Below are 17,718 nucleotides of genomic sequence, written 5' to 3' on the forward strand. Positions count from 1 at the left end.
TAATTGTTATTTTAAACTTAGTTTATTACTCTTTTGTTACTCTATTTTTTAGTATGTATTTCATGCCTATTTGCATAATTTGTGGACGTTACTGGAATTTGTCCATTTTTTTTATTGGGAAGAATTAAATTTAAAAATCTATCTGTCTGTCTGTCTGTCTGTCTGTCTGTCTGTCTGTCGGTCTGTCTGCCCCCCCAAGCGAGGACAAGCGAGACTATAAGTAGCTTAGCAGTGCATATAGCTTACACAAAAAGTGAAGACAGAGTAGTTTTTACATGTTTCTGAGTTCAGCAGACATCAGAGGATGGATTGGGAGTTATGAGAGGTCAGTTGAAGAGAGCCACCTGGAATTTAAAGCGCTCTACAATGAGAGAATGCTTTCATCTCAGGGCTGTTCAGCTACAGCCTGTTTTACACAGTGGAAAGGTTTTAATGAGACCTTCACTATAAAAAAAAAAGTAAAGGAGCACTTCGCTTAGAAAGCCCAGAACCCAACTCAGAAAACAGAATTTACAGACAGACTTAAATTTCTTTTAATCTTAGTTGATTAGTGTTAAGGATTGTTTTTGCCCTTGCAGCAGCTATGTTCATTTTGAAGTGAGTTGGATAAAAAGTACCCAAGTTGAACCACTTGAGTTGAAAGTTGAATTCCTTAATTGGATCTATAATTTACATTAAAACATCATGAAATCTTAAAAGATTCAAGCAACTGAAGGCCCCTAGCAAGTTAGCCTAGTATTCTCTTCTACATAAACCTTTTATGCGATCTTACTGGCTTCTAGTACTTTAATACATCATTAAAACTTCTAGATGTGCTCCATGGTTTTTTAAGTACATCTGAAAATCACTAGTTTAGAGCTTAACACCACCCTGTCCTGTGTTTTATTTTATTAAATTAAATAAAATTTTATTTTATTTTATCTGAATGCTTATTAGCTCTAATGTAATGATAATAATTCGCCAAACAATCTTTAACATAGTTTTACTGTGCATTACCACAGCTAAAAATTAATTACAGTATATATCCAGTTATATAATAATATATACTTATTGGCTTCACATATAATATTTTAATAGGAACAAATACTGATACTGGGTAGGACTGCCTGTTTTCACTGAGTTCTAAATAAAACAGATTCCACAATGTGTTGAAAGTGTTCCTTTTGAACAGTCTTTATGTTTACAAGATTGCATTACTTAATTGCTGCACATTCAGCCACTGCACGTTCATGGTATAAATCTCCATTTCTAAATCATCCCAAATGTGCAATAATGAATTCAGATCTAGTGACTTGGGAGGCCACTGGGGTGCACCAAGCATGGTCTTGTTAATAGGACATGTGTGAGACAACTTTGAGGTGCATTATCATGCTGAAAGTAGTCATAATGAGAAGCGATGCATGTGGCCAGACAATGTTTATTTAGGTATAATTACCCATTAATACCCCAATTGATCCATAACAGGCCAAACATTTGGTGTGGATAATTGAATGAATGTACTTATGTAAAGATGTTCTTAATAAAGTGTCCAGGGATGCATCATAAAGAATAAAGCTTAATGCATACAAAGCCATAATTAAACGATAGTAAATGTTCTTTTAAAAAACTATATTGCAAGTGAAACTATAATGTTTCATAATCTTAAAACAAAATAGTTGATTTTGGTGAGAATTCCCATTTAAAGGTATATATCAAAATATTATTTCATTTGATAGATAGATGGCAGCAATCACAAAAAGGGAAAATGTACATGAACTATTAGTCTTAACTGCACACAAGTGCATGTGACTGTCTTCTGCTATTAAATATTAAACATCTTGACCCTAACAGGTAACTGCAAAATGTAACAGCTCCACAAAGCCACCTTAATTGCAAACAGTACCAGAAGCAATTACCTGCATTTTTAGGAATGCTGCCAACATTACCAAGACATTTCCACCAGGGCGTATGTAAACTGTTAGCAGAACATGCCAAAAGCTCAGGAAGCTTTCAAACATTTGACTTTGTTTTCAGTCTGTTCCCAGTTTACACTGTTGTGAATGTAGGTATAATGCTGTTCAACGTTGTCTCCTAATTCCGTAACACCCATGAAGATCTTGAGATGTTGACTGTCAAAGGACAAGGTACAAGTGTGTTAGTGGTTATATTAACCCCTGACACAGACCAAGAATGGAGACTGAACATACATTAGCTATATTACCCTCAGGACATATACATTATAAGCAAAAGTATGTGGACATCCCACATAACATTATTATCAATGTGTTGAACATCCCTTTCTAAAACCATTGGCATTCATATAGAATTGCCTTTGCAACTATAACAGCCTTCAGTCTTCAGGAAAGGATTTCTACAGCATTGTAAAGTGTATTTATTTGAATTTCTGTCTATTTAGTTAAAAAAAAAAACATTTGTGAGGTCAGGCACTGATATAGGAAAGTTTGGTTTGCAATCAGGGTTCCAAAAGTTCCGTTCAAGTGTGTTCACTGGTGTTGAGGTCAGGGCTTTGTGTAGGCTGCTGGAGCTTATCCACAACAAACTCATTAAATCGTATTTATGAACCTTGCATTATGCATTGTCATGCTGAAACAGGAAAGGGTCTTCTCCAAACTGATGCAACAGATTTGGAAGCAAACAATGTTCTGAAATGACTTTTAGGCTATAGTATTACTGGAGCTAAGAGGTCTAGCAGTACACTCCAGAACATCCCTAAGCCAATTATCCCTCCTCCATCCAACTTGACTGTTGGCACTGTGCATTCCAGCAGGTATCCAGGCATCACCTGGAATTCATCAAAGGCAGATTTGTCCATCAGACTGGCAGACAGTAAAGCTTGATTAATCACTCCACAAAGCATGTGTCCAACACTTCAAGCTGATGCTTGGCATAGTGATCTTAAGCTTAAGAACAGCTTTTCAACTATGAAAACATTTTATGAAGCTTCCAAAACACAGTTCTATATGCCAATATTGTGCTCAGAGGCAGATCTCTGTAGTAAATGATGCAATAGAAGATAGGATTGTTAAACTGTATTCACTTTGACACTTATGGTCGATTAGGCAAAGCTAGCAGAACAGAAAGTTCATGAACATACAATCACAGCATCATGTTTAAAGTTGAAAGAGCTTATAGACCCATATCTAGATTGCATAGCAGTGTTTTTTATTTTATGCATTGGATGTGGTTGCCTGTGCCTATATTGTATATTAGCAATGTTTATAATTTTTGGATCGGGGGACAAAACTAATTTACCCCAAAAGCCCCAGTGTTAAAAATGTAGCAGATATATTATCATGTTATTGTATTTATATTATCAACATTTTGAAATAATTTTAGTGTAGCTTTAATAACTATTTTTCTTTTATGTTATTATTTATTTCAGGCATTTTCTCCTACTTAACAATTCACCTTGTTTACTATTCATTTGTAAGAAGAAAATAAAAAAGCCTAATTATTAGGTATAATTTTAATTCTGGGATATATTACCCAATTATTTGAATATTTCTGTCTCTCTCTCTCTCTCTCTCTCTCTCTCTCTCTCTCTCTCTCTCTCTCTATTCATTTGTAAGAAGAAAATAAAAAAGCCTAATTATTAACTGGTATCATTTTAATTCTGGGATATATTACCCAATTATTTGAATATTTCTGTCTCTCTCTCTTTCTTTCTTTCTTTATTTGCAGATGTGGAGCTTTTGTCAGCAGACAGTACTAAAGCCAGCTGCTGGATGAACAATAAGCTGCGGCACCACGAGGAACAGTGGAAGGAGGATGACTGCACTTTCTGCCAGTGTGTGGATGGCGAACCACACTGCACAGCTATGGTGTGCAAACAGAGCTGCCATAACCCTGTCAAGATCCCTGGAGAGTGCTGCCCTTTCTGTGAGGGTAAGAACACACACACACACACACACACACACACACACACACACACACACACACACAGTCTACTGGCTTATAAAAACTGGTGAACAGACAAGTACTTGGATTACTTCCATTTTAGACAGGGAAACACACACACACATATATACACATGATCTAATGTTCACACTCAGTCTAACCTAAATTCCCAAGCACACATTTCCACTTCCTTATTGAGGAAAAATATCTCAACACAATCATTAAGAAATTCTGAGTATGCTAAGTATTAAAAACATTCGAGATGATTGCCAGCTCCTAAGTGTTTTCATGACCACACACACCTCATGAGTACATCTACAGAGAGACAATCATATTTCATCTTTTTTTCTAACATCTGCATGAAAAGAATTCGGACTTCAAAATTTCAGACTTGACTTCTTGCGGTTAATTAGTACATTTAGACTTTTATATATTTTCATTTAAATCTGCTCATTCTCGGTTAGAATTTGTATCGTAACAATCACCACATTGGCATGTATAGGAGATGCCCCTAATAAAATGATTAGAAATTGTGTGTAATAATTGAGCAGGTACAGAATTGTGTTAAGAGCACTCGACATACCAACCCGCAAGAAAGGAATTACATCTTCTTCCGCTGGTTAATATTATAGTTAACTATTATATTTTTCTTTTCAATTTTTATTAAGGTAATACTTTATGATTATATACGATTATCCATGGTTATCGTGGGTATTGTTGTTAGGAAGAGATATAAATGTTTCAGCTAAGAGTTAGGTACAAACAGATAAGTGTTTCATCATGAAAGGGTCAAAGCTATCAAAGCCTCAGTATCATTTAAAGGAAAAGTTGATGAGAAAAAAAGAAATAAAGATGAATGTGACTAGTCATCTAATTATTTGAATTAGAATGTAATGATGTTTTGCTAGCTGATAATGCTGCACCATCACAAGTACAACACCATGGGTTAAGTACGTTTAAGCAGCTGAATATCAGCTTAATGTAAATACATTTTCCAAATTGGAATTAGAAAGACTAGAGAGTTTAAGAATGACTGTTTATAGCTGCTATAATGTGATAAAGTGATGCTGAATGCAGGCGAAATTTGTCATTCTTTCTAAATAACTTTTATTTTTTTAAGAATTTGCATATATAGGTCTTTGATTATTTTTCTATAACAGCATAAAGTTTTGTTACTTCCACATCAGAACGTTTTTCAGTGATAGTATACAGGTTTTTTCCCTACTATGAGTAAACAAGTTTTAAGGAAAAGGAAATTAACTTTCCAGTTTTTGTATGGGTGCATACATTTTGATGCATTTGAAATTGGTGACCAAGAACATTATAGGATATTGCAAAGGGGGGGCAAGGCATTTTTTGATGTAAGTTTATATTATTTTTTCCTTTATTTCATTCTGGGTGGGTAAACAATTTCATCCATATCACAAATTTTGTCAAGCAAAAAAACACGGCATGACAATCATTTTCCTCCATCATACTCTGCCATATACATCCTCAGGAAGAAAAACCAAGATCAGGAATTAGAACAGAAAGAGCACCTTTGGTAAATGTGGAATTCGACATTGTCCCAATTCATCACATACTACGTCAGTTTAAGTGGTCTTGCTCATCTAAAATGAGGATGTCATTGTTGTGAACAAAATAATGACCCTTGCTGTATTGTTTTGGACCTAAATCATCATGGTTTCACTTTGAAATAATGCCTGCCTACAAACATATCTAATGACAAAACAATTGGTAAAGCTTTAAAAGTAAATTCACATATTGGTTCAAGAAGAGATATATTTAGTGGACAGAAGACACAGACAGCAGAAACATACAGGTTTATTAATTTATTCCGGTGAGTGTTTTAATCATTCTCACTAAGTGAGACAGCAGTGGGTGAGGCAGTCACCATATTTCTGGCACAACTTTCTTATATCTTACCTTTGCACTCTTCTTCTTTACCTCTCTCACTACATTTTCTCTGTTATTCTAACACCTCTTCTTCTTACCACTCTGTCTCCAGGCTTTACTGCTATTTGTTCAGACTAAAGGGTAATTAAAGGTGACTTTTTTAATAGAAAGAGTAGCATTTTAAGTGATTTGTGAACAAATGCTGAACATTGCACTGGTTGTAAGGCTAGTAAAACACACAGTATGTGAGTTTGTTTGTATTAGGTTTTGTTGCAAAGGATTCCGAAGTAGCCACACTTGCTGTATAACGGTTAATGGTGCTTCCAGTGCAGTTGGAATGTCTTACTTATCATCTTCATTTGATATGCCAAAAAATCTATTTTAAACCTATTGCTTGCCATGCCTGCTCATGGTGTCACTATCACTGCTGTAGTAACTGTAAATTAGGAATTGGAAATTCACTTGGTGAACACAGACGTGTTGTGGAGTTTGGATTGATACACACAATGTAACATCACAGTGGAAATGTAGGAAATGCAGGCACTCATGGAACACCGAATAAATATTCAAATAAGTTGCCTGAAACAGTTGTGTAAAAGCAGTTTAGATAGCTGTGTTGATTGTTTTAAGAGCAGAGACTTTAGATTGTTATAACCGTTAGTGCTCATCTGCTTAAAATCCTTTCTGCACACCTTTACCACACTACTGCCTAGTTTTGCAACTTATATACTTTATAATCTCACTCTACAATCTACAGCATACTCGGAAGAGTAGAACCTTCTGGCTCTGGCTTCATTTCTTGGAGTTTTTCCTGGTCACTTTCACATCTAGAAATTGAAATCTTTTGATTTATTTAAAGTTGCATTGTGATCATGCATACAAATGGAATAGAGTTTGAACCAATTTGTATGATTAGTCAGTATAAAGAGAAGCAATTTATTTGTCATCATATAAATACACAAATACAGACATTCCACAGGATACACATTCATATTAAGCCATTCTTTACCACTGTATTGTATTTCTTATAAACGGTGACCATGCTGATTTCTTTTTAGAGTCTGTGGAAGTTTAACAAAATCATTTTTTCTCATAGTGGAAGTTTAACTTACACTTACAGTGAAAAATGGAGAAGGTTTTCTTTAAGCAATATCCTATTTTCAGTCTTCCAGATTTTTAGGTTCAACAGCATAAGGAACAGTTGGCATGAGCTACATTTGGCATAAACAGTTAATATGAGCATTTAAATAGGTCCTACCTTGATGTTTTTTTATGATGTCCCTGTATAGCTCTGTTGGAGGAAAGTACATAGAAAAGCAGTGTAACCCTTTTAATGTTACTGCATGTGTAATGTCTCACCTTTCTATAGCTTGTTAGTGATCCAATACCACCAGCATGCATGTTTTTCCTCACAGCTCATTAAAGCTTGCCTGCAGACATTCCAAAGACTGCAGAAGCTTTGCTCTTTATAGGTTTGACGTTCCAAATGGAACCTGGCCTACCTCTTTTAACAGGAGAATATTGTTCTAAGTGAACATAATTAGTCACAGCTCTTTTTGGTTCTTTGCCTGCCAACATTAAGAGGCATTAGTGGGTTGCACACGTGCCATCACAGCAGTGCTGCCCACAAATACTACTCCTTAAGCTGAGGGTCTCATTTTGACATCGTATAAATACCAACAGATGTGATGTGAATGGTTTAGTGGGAGAGCTTGTTAAAAAAAAAAAAGAAAAATTGAGCTACTCTAAGAGGTGGTTTATTCATCAAAGTTTCCAGATAAGGAGAATCACTGTGAGATAATCACATCTGCATTTATCCATAATCACTAAAACCTGGAAAAATCTTATCACAGAATTGATGTTTGGAAAGTTATACCCACTGAACAGACAACTTAGATAAGTGCTGCTGCCTAAAAAAGACAAAATTGGCCATTTGAAACTGTTCGAACTTTCCTTATATTGAGTGCCGTAACATATACACTATACTGACAAATGTCTTGGAACGCTTGACTTTTCAAGCCATACATGCTTTTTTCCCTGTTAACACAAAATTGGAGGCACACAGTTGTATAGAATGTCTTTGGATGCAGTATCATTTAATTTTCCCTTTATTAGAACTAGAAAACCCAAACCTGTTCCAGGATGACAGTGACCCTGTGCATAAAGCCAGCTCTATGAAGATATGGAGGATCTTGAGTGGCCTGCTATAGATCTCTGATCTCAACCTTGACCCAATGCTGACTGCATCCCATTCCTACTCATCAGTCCTTTACTATACTAACGCCCTTGTGGCTGAAACAAAATCTTTACAACTACAACCCAAAATCTTGTGGGTTTAGATGGATGGATGGATGGATGGATAGATGGATGGATATAACGTTTTACCAAGTAAAACCTAATTAAAATAAGGACACATTCCCATTAGTTTCTCAATTTCTGAGCATACATTGCAATCCAAACATATATATATATATATATATATATATATATATAGTAAGGAAGCTGATGAAACACTTGATGTGTACAGTCTGATTGTAAGGATTAGCAACTGACTGATTTCTCTTTTGTTATTTCAGAGCCTTCATATGAGACTGTGAGCCCATTACTGTGTCCTGCACTTCAGAACTGCTCTCTGGCTGGACATGAATGTCCTTTTGGTTTTCAGCAGGACCACAATGGCTGTCTACTTTGCCAATGTCTTGGCAGTAAGTAAATTCCAGACCACCCACTTGAAACAGCTTTTTATATCAACTCATATGCATCTTATGATCTTTACTTTGAAGCCATTTATACACAATATGACCAAAATTCTGTGGACACCTAACCATCAAAGTCAAAATGTTGACACAATACTGGCAGTAAAGAATTGCATAGGAGGTCTTTGTATGATGTTACATTAATATTCTTATTTACTGGAAGTAAGAGGCCCAAACAGACTCCAGTATGATGCAATTCAAGGTTTGCCAATTTTGTAGTGAAAACACGAGTTTCTTGCATAGAACTATGACATAAAACCAAGTAAAAACCCTTGGGATGAACTGGAATGCTGACTGCACCAACATCAGTGACTTACATCACTAATGCTTTTGTGACTAAGCGAGCAAATCCCCTCTACTACACTCTAAAATCTAGTGAAAGGCCTCCCCTCTAAGCGTTATTTTAACAGCAAATCTGGAACCAAATTTGGAATGGGATGACCAAAAGCACATGAGATTTATGGCCATGTGTCCACTAGGCTTTATAGTAATAGTGTCATATTTTTGTCATGAGTTCCTGTCAGATATAGACTGCTGTTCAAGTTTGTGGGGGGGCTATTTGGCTTTTATATGCTATTCCATATAATTCCAAAGGAACTGATGTTCAGCGATTTTGCAAGCCAGTCAAATTGTCAGTGTTTCATCATGCCTGTTGAATACACACAGCTTTGGCACAGCACACTCTATAGTTGTCATCCCTCATCATGGGAGTGATATGTTCTGTTCTGCTTGAATAAAAGCAGCTTTTAAGCACAAAAGGCAACTGTAGAGTTTAGCAGCGCATAGATACGTTTTAGGCTAATTACCTTTCATTTAATGTAATTAAGTCACTGTGTTTGTTGTATGAGACTCAGCAATTATATAATTATCTATGTAAACCTTATCATATAAGCTTAGATTACAATAATCTTTTTCAGCTATTACAGAGGATTCCTGCCCCAAAGTGTCCAGCTTCTGCAACAAGCAGTGCCCCATGGGATATGAGAAGGATGACTATGGTTGTGAAGTATGCGAATGCAGCACACCCTCTGTGTGTAGACCTGTGACCTGCAGAAAGACCTGCCCCTATGGCTATGTGTAAGTCTATTCTACCTCAAATTATTTTCTTGGTCCATTCTGGATATGTTTTACCTACAAATGATCACTGTAACATATATCTCTGCTGCAGGGGATGGTCTCACATGGATACTCAAGATTGCTTAATGTATACTTAGATTTAGCCTTGTTTCAGTGCTTAATTTTGCGTGAAATCAGAGACTTTTACCCAAAAAGCGCCGGTATATTTTTATGCTTATAATGAACCTTATTTTACCACATTAAGTTCTGTATGACATTGGAGATTGGAGACTGTAAGGTGTTGGCAGGGGACAGTGTAGCTAGACAGCATCGGATGGTGGTCTGTAGGATGGTTTTGGAGGCGAAGAAGAAGAGAAAGAGAGTGAGGACTGAAAGAAGAATAAGATGGTGGAAACTGAAGGAGGAAGAGTGTAGTGTGAGGTTCAGGGAAGAGGTCAGACAGGGGCTTGGTGGTGGTGAAGAGGTGTTGGGTGATTGGGAAACTACTGCAGGAGTGATGAGGGAGGCAGCTAGAAAAGTACCTGGTGTGACATCTGGAAATAGAAAGGAAGTCAAGGAGACGTGGTGGTGGAATGAGGAAGTGCAGGAGAGCATAAGGAGAAAGAGGTTGGCAAAACAGAAGTGGGATAGACAGAGTGATGAGAAAAGTAGGCAGGAGTACAAGGAGATGCGGCAGCAGGTAAAGAGGATGTGATGAAAGCCAAGGAAAAGGCATATAAGGAGCTGTATGAGAGGTTGGACACTAAGGAAGGAGAAAATGATTTATACCGATTGGCCAGGCAGAGGGACCGAGCTGGGAAGGATGTACTGCAAGTTAGAGCAATAAAGGATGGAGAGGAAATGTGTTGACTAGTGAGGAGAGTGTGTTGAGAAGGTGGAGGAGTATTTTGAGCAGCTGATGAATGAGGAAAATCAGAGAGAGAAGGTTGGATGATGTGGAGTTGGTGAAGCAGGATGTAGATAGGATTAGTAAGGAGGAAGTGAGAGCAGCGATTAAGAGGATGAAGAATGGAAAGTCGGTTGGACCCGATGACATACCGGTAGAAGCGTGGAGATGTTTAGGAGAGATGGCAGTGGAGTTTTTAACCAGATTGTTTAACAGGATTCTGGAAGGGGGGAGGATGCCTGAGGAATGGAGAAGGAGTGTGCTGGTACCGATCTTTAAGCATAAGGAGATGTGCAGACCTGCAGTAACTACAGGGGAATTAAGTTGATCAGTCACAACATGAAGTTATGGGAAAGAGTAGTGGAAGCCAGGCTGAGAGAAGAGGTGACCATCTGTGAGCAACAGTATGGTTTCATGCCGAGGAAGAGCACCACAGATGCCTTATTTGCTTTGAGGATGTTGATGGAGAAGTATAGAGAAGGACAGAAGGAATTGCATTGTGTATTTGTGGATTTAGAAAGCGTCGACAGGGTGCCGAGAGAGGAGTTGTGGTATTGTATGAGGAAGTCAGGTGTGTCAGAGAAGTATGTGAGGGTGGTGCAGGACATGTATGAGGACAGTGTGACATCAGTGAAGTGTGAAGTAGGAACGACAGACTGGTTCAGGGTGAGGGTTGGACTACATCAAGGATCGGCCCTGAGCCCTTTCCTGTTTGCAGTGGTGATGGACAGGTTGACGGACGAGGTCAGACAGGAGTCTCCCTGGACTATGATGTTTGCGGATGATATTGTGATTTGTGGTGAGAGTAGTGAGCAGGTTGAGAAGAGCCTGGAGAGGTGGAGATATGCACTGGAGAGAAGGGGAATGACAGTCAGTAGGAGTAAGACAGAGTACATGTGTGTGAATGAGAGGGAGGGCAGTGGAGTGGTGCGGTTGCAGGGAGAAGAGGTGGAGAAGGTGGAGGAGTTCAGGTACCTGGGTTCAACAGTGCAAAGTAATGGAGAGTGTGTTAGAGAAGTAAAGAAGAGTGCAGGCAGGGTGGAGTGGGTGGAGAAGAGTGACAGGAGTGATTTGTGATGATAGGGTATCTGCAAGAATGAAAGGGAAAGTTTATAGGACTGTGGTGAGACCTGCAATGTTGTATGGATTAGAGACAGTGGCATTGAGTAGAAGACAGGAGGTGGAGCTGGAGGTAGCAGAGCTGAAGATGTTAAGGTTTTCGTTGGGAGTGACGAGGATGGACAAGATTAGAAATGAGTTTATTAGAGGGACAGCGCATGTAGGATGTTTTGGTGACCAGGTGAGGGAGGCGAGATTGAGATGGTTTGGACATGTGCAGAGGAGGGACATGAATTATATTGGTAGACGAATGCTGAGGCTGGAGCCACCAGGTAGGAGGAAAAGAGGAAGGCCAAGGAGGAGGTTCATGGATGTGGTGATGGAAGACATGCAGGTAGTTGGTGTGAAAGAGGCAGATTTAGAGGACAGGGTGGTATGGAGACGGATGATCCGCTGTGGCGACCCCTAATGGGAGCAGCCGAAAGAAGAAGAAGAAGAAGAAGAAGAAGAAGTTCTGTATTACATTATAGTATACATTGGCAGTAAAGTAATGATTTAGAATCACACTATTCAGTGTCACCCAGAAGAGGATGGTTCCTTTTTTACTCTGGTTCCTTTCAAAGTTACTTAAGCATACTGGATTTTTATCTTGTCACTGTCACCTCTGTCTTGTAGGACTGGAATCAAAATCTGAAAAAAACATTTATAATTTCCAAAAAATATATATTGCCTTCAACTCACCATCTGGAAGCTCGACGTCCAAGCTTCCAAGCAGGAAGCACAGGCTTCTCTTATCTCTTAATAAACCAGTGCATTTAGTCCAGCTGTGTCTCCCTGTCATATGTTCATACTCTCAATTCCCATGTAGAGACAATTGTTGGCTTTGAATATGTTTGTTGTTTTGAAGATTTAATACGGTTGATGCTTCTGTGACCTCTCCAAAAATGATAAATTAGACCATAAGCACTTGGAAATTAATGTTTCAAAACAAACACTGGCAGTAGTCTTTTTACCTAACAAGCCAGAAAATGGGGGATATGAAGGTCATAGGGTTTCAGTTGCCTGTTGCATGCTGATAGGAAATGAAAAAATGGTCTGGTGCTGGCTCTCAGTTAATGCTTTATTCAGCCCATCTACCACCACAAACAGATCATTTTAGACTAGATTCCGACTGCCTTTGAAAACCTGAAGTGTGGATCAGGGTCATTTTGGCCCAAATACATTTGCAAATGACCTAACGGGCCCTTATGTGCCTGAGATCCTAAGTGAATTAAGTTCAGAATCTTCTGCTTTCTGTAAAGAAGAGTATGTACAAACTATAAGGCCTTGTGTACATCACAGTGTGTGGAGGCCAAGTTTGTTTGAACTAAACATTTGGCACAGTGCAGCACCCTGGGGCTCTAAACAATAAGGGACTTAAATCGTTTCCCCTTCCCAGTGAAACTAAAATATCATCTGATCTGACAGGCTGTAACGGGGCCATTGGAAGAGGCATGGTGGAATTTGTTGAGCCAGCAATAGCCCCTGGTGAAATTCCACAAGCCCAACGTTAAACAAAGGCCATTTTTTGAAAGGTCACAGGACAACCTGTCTCCGCATTTCTACACTGCTTTTCATGAGGGTTGGGGCAGCAACAGAGACTAATGAAATTAAGGAACCAGTGGGCAATGTTTGGGAAGAATGGTGAATGAGATTTATGTTAACACACACACACACAAAAATAAATAAATAAATAAATATATATATATATATATATATATATATATATATATATATATATATATATATATATATATATATATATATATATATATATATATACACACACACACACACACTCATGATTAAAAAAAAAACTATATAAAAAAAAACAATATAAATGCACCTTAATTAAATTAGCCAAATGTCACATGACAAAGCATATCTTTTCTTATCTAAACTTGTATGAAATAAGATGAATACAATAGTTAACGAGACAAGGGAGACTGTATTCTTTGTTAGTGATAAAATTGCATGTGTACCACATGGATCTTGCAAAATTCAGTGCTGCTTTTATCTGAACTCTTCAAAGAGAAGTAATATAGTAGGGAAGAAAGCAGAACCATATGCCCTGGTGTTTCCGAGCTTGACCATCTGGCTTAGTTCTCTTACCCGTATACCTTTTCCAATTAGCAGCTGGGCACTGAGCATTGTGTTATTGACCTGTATTGTCATATATACACTAATTGCTCATAAGATCATGATTGTTAAAGGAAGGACAAGTTGGAATGAAAAATATGAACATCATATATTTACTTGCTTGTGAGTAGAATTATATAATTGTACACCCATTGTGAGATTGTTATTCCCTGAAGAGCCTGTGCTTAGTGCTTAGCTAGTTGGTTCATAGTTGGCTTGGTTTCCAAAGGTCTAATAGCTAGCTGTTACATTCAATCACTGGGGTTTGCTAGATAACACACTTACTGGCAATTTATGTGGATTTTGAGTTTGCAGGGGGCATGCTGCAGTGACTGGGTTTTGTAAGAAGTACTGGTGAGTATTTGTGGTGAAAGGCAACAAAAGACTATTAAGATAGGAATGCAATGCAGAAATGTATGTATTTATCTTTTTTAATATGAAATCCTACATTATTCCCCCAGCAATGTTAGTGAAAAAAATATTACATGTAGAAATTCCAGGATTATGGACCTAAAAAAGGTTTACATTATTCGAGCCCATAATTGCTTTTAACTAAAGTTAAGTTAGGCACAAGTTACTGCATAGTTTGTGCAAATGTTTGTATCTGCCCACAGTTTTGGAGGTTAAGGGTTGTGGTCTTTGTTGTCCCACTTTGTTTGTTTTGCCTACATGAAAGAAAAAACCTTCCCTCTTGCATGATTTTTTTTTTGTTGCATCCCACAAAAAAACCCTAGTCCAGATGTGTCCATCTCTAGTCTCAACCAGATAACATGACTAGCTTTTTAATAAAAAACAGAAAAATGTACAACAGAAATGTTTCCGCAGGAGAAATAAACACGGATGTGAGATGTGCCGCTGCATAAAATGCCCCCCCTTCACATGTGACAAGCAGTGCAGTGATGGCTATAAGCAGAACAGAAAAGGCTGCAACATCTGCCTCTGCAAAGGTGAGTGAGTGGTCAAAGCCTCATATTGTCATGTTACTCTGTCATACTTGAGTGTATGTTAGCTGCATAATAGTTTTTATGGATGGTTATAATGCAGGGATACAGTATCATGTATGCATGTTGTCTACAGTAGCTTCAAGCTGTGTAATTGATTTGCATTGCAGTGGAAGGTGCAATATAGAGGAAAGCGTATTTTCTTTCACTAAGAAATGTTTAAATCATATACTTCCATGGCCTCTGTGGGAAATAGAGGTACTGAAATGATGACTGGTTATTTTCAGTCAGCACTAATAAAGAGTCCCTTCTGTATACTGTGTGTGTGTTCAGCCAACAGTTTTTTTTTTTTGTGAAATAGAGGAATAAAAGCAGATCAAAGTTGTTAAAAGCTTATAATAAGAAGCCTACTTGAGCTTGTTGTTTTTTTTCCCTATTAATAAGTACTTCAGCTCAAAATATACATTGTTCACAATCTTGTAAAACAAATTGTGGCTATTTTGAAACATCTGGATCAGTTCCCTGTCCTTTCTTCCTGTTAATAAATAAATGCCTATTTCTGGACATGAAACAAACAAATGCATGTCCGGGCCTGGGACTTGGTTTACATGAAACAATTTACGATGTGCAAATAAGCATTCTCAAAGTATGTGCCCTTTTTGTTGAGGTGAAAATGTAGGATGTGTATTAGGTCGTAATTAAAATAGAAATTATTAAATTACAACAAAAAAATCCACAATGAGTTGATGGTTATTTGAAAAAAGCTTATGCAAGAAAACCTCTACTTTTGTCAAATCTTTTTTAAAAAGCAGGGGGAAATGTTTTACTTTTTCAGAGATTGAGCGTGGTGTTGGCATTACCACTTCTTCTCCAGCAAGCATCCACTGTCTTACTGCGAATGGTCAGCGGTTTGAAGAGGGTGAGAGCTGGCATGATGGCTGCAGGGACTGTTACTGCCATGCTGGACGAGAAATGTGTGTCCTCATCTCTTGCCCTGCACCCAGCTGCACAAACCCTGTGCTCAGGGCACACCAGTGCTGTCCCAGCTGTGAAGGTATGTAGAAACCAGTGCAAAAGGTTCCACACTTACAGCACATTAGAGTCAGAATGATTTATTAGAGTAACGATGGATTAGTTTAGTTCATGCCGAGGAGGACACCACAGATGCGTTATTTGCATTGAGAATGTCGAAGTATAGAGAAGGTCAGAGGGAGTTGCATTGTGTGTTTCTGGATTTAGAGAACGTGTATGACACAGTGCAGAGAGTGGAGTATTGTATGAGGAAGTCAGGTGCGTCAGAAGTATATGAGGGTGGTCCTGGACATGTATGAGGACGGTGTGACAGCAGTGAAGTGTGCAGTAGGATCGACAGACTGGTTCAAGGTGGAGGTTGGACTGAATCAAGGATCGGCTCTGAGCCCTTTCCTGTTTGCAGGGGTGATGGACAAGTTGACAGACGAGGTCAGACAGGAGTCTCAGTGGACTATGATGTTTGAGGATGATATCGTGATTTTTGGTGAGAGTAGGGAGCAGGTTAAGAAGAGCCTGGAGAGGTGAAGTACGTGCTGAAGAGAAGGGGAATGAAAGTCAGTAGGAGTAAGACAGAGCGCATGTGAGTGAATGAGAGGGAGGGCAGTGGAGTGGTGTGGTTGCAGGGAGAAGAGGTGAAGAGTGTGGAGGAGTTCAGGTACATGGGGTCAACAGTGCAAAGTAATGTGTGTTAGAGAAGTGAAGAAAAGAGTGCAGGCAGGGTGGAGTGGGTGGAGAAGAGTGTCAGGAGTGATTTGTGATAGAAGGGAAAGTTTATAGGACTGTGGTGAGACCTGCTATGTTGTATAGTTTAGAGACAGTGGCATTAACTATAAGACAGGAGGTGGAGCTGGAGGTAGCAGAGCTGAAGATGTTGAGGTTTTTATTGGGAGTGACGAGGATGGACAGGATTAGAAACGTGTTTATTAGAGGGACAGCGCATGTAGGACGCTTTGGAGACAAGGTGAGGAAGGTGAGATTGAGATGGTTTGGACATCTGCAGATGAGGGACATGGGGTATATCGGTAAGAGAATGCTGAGGATGGAGCCACCAGGAAAAGAGGAAAAGAGGGAGGCCAAGGAGGAGGTTTATGGATGAGGTGAGGGAAGACATGCAGGAGTTTGTTTTGAAAGAGGCAGATTTAGAGGACAGGGGTATGGAGACGGATGATCCGCTGTGGCGACCACTAGTCACCACTAGAAGAAGAAGAATGATTGATTAGTATTGAGTTCTGAGGTGAGAACGCAGCAATTTCATGTCAGTCCTTGATACAGTATTTGGGGGTCTGAAATTATAATAAAAACCTAGTCATTGGTATTATAAGTTGCAAGGCATTGCAAGAATTTTTTTTTTCTGCCTTCCTGTCTTTAACATAACATGTTTTATTTGGCTGTTGCTTTGGCTGCTGTAACAGCATAATGAGTGTGTCCTTTGGATTTTAGCTTAAAAAAGAAATCACAGCATTTCTCTGAGAATCTCCTATGTTGATGTTTAAATGTAGCTTTTTTAAAACCTTCTCCAGGGTTCTGGAAAAAAACATTGTCTAATTTCACTTTATACTACACCAACTATATATGGTTCAAATGACAATAAAAGCTTCTTGACCGCTTCTCGCTTCTCAGAGAAGATAATAGGAGAAACAATTATCGAGAGATAAGAAAAAAATGTAAGACTACACCACTTTGTATCACAGAGTGACTTAGTAGTCTGTACTCAGTAAACTTGTTAATAAATTACAGTTTAAACAATTGAATTACAGTGTAAATAACAGTACAGTTGTAATGAAAACTTTGGTCATTTTATGCATAAAAATGGTTGGCCTATACAACTTGGCACAAAGGTTTTCATTACAAATTACGTTATAAGCAGTAAGTTATGTTCTGAAAAGAAAGTGTGCACCATGTTGGAGATCTAATTATCAATTTAGTTCAATTCATCTTTATTTGTACAGCACTTTTAACAATGAACATTTAATCAATTGCTTTTTTTTTTCCAATT

General features: G+C 38.3%; 1 protein-coding gene across 4 annotated transcripts in view; it reads left to right on the forward strand.

Moving 5' to 3' along the window:
- Window positions 1-17,718, forward strand: part of LOC124390521 (cysteine-rich motor neuron 1 protein-like) — a 59,767-nt gene that overhangs the window by 31,303 nt on the left and 10,746 nt on the right. For all 4 annotated transcript variants that reach the window (XM_046856515.1, XM_046856517.1, XM_046856518.1 and 1 more), the window contains 5 exons: window positions 3,682-3,885; window positions 8,370-8,498; window positions 9,467-9,626; window positions 14,575-14,696; window positions 15,526-15,744. In XM_046856515.1, the coding sequence (XP_046712471.1) occupies window positions 3,682-3,885; window positions 8,370-8,498; window positions 9,467-9,626; window positions 14,575-14,696; window positions 15,526-15,744 (834 nt within the window). The remainder of the gene's footprint in view (window positions 1-3,681; window positions 3,886-8,369; window positions 8,499-9,466; window positions 9,627-14,574; window positions 14,697-15,525; window positions 15,745-17,718) is intronic.

The sequence above is a fragment of the Silurus meridionalis genome, chromosome 8 (assembly GCF_014805685.1).
Source record: "Silurus meridionalis isolate SWU-2019-XX chromosome 8, ASM1480568v1, whole genome shotgun sequence".
NCBI classification, from domain to species: Eukaryota; Metazoa; Chordata; class Actinopteri; order Siluriformes; family Siluridae; genus Silurus; species Silurus meridionalis.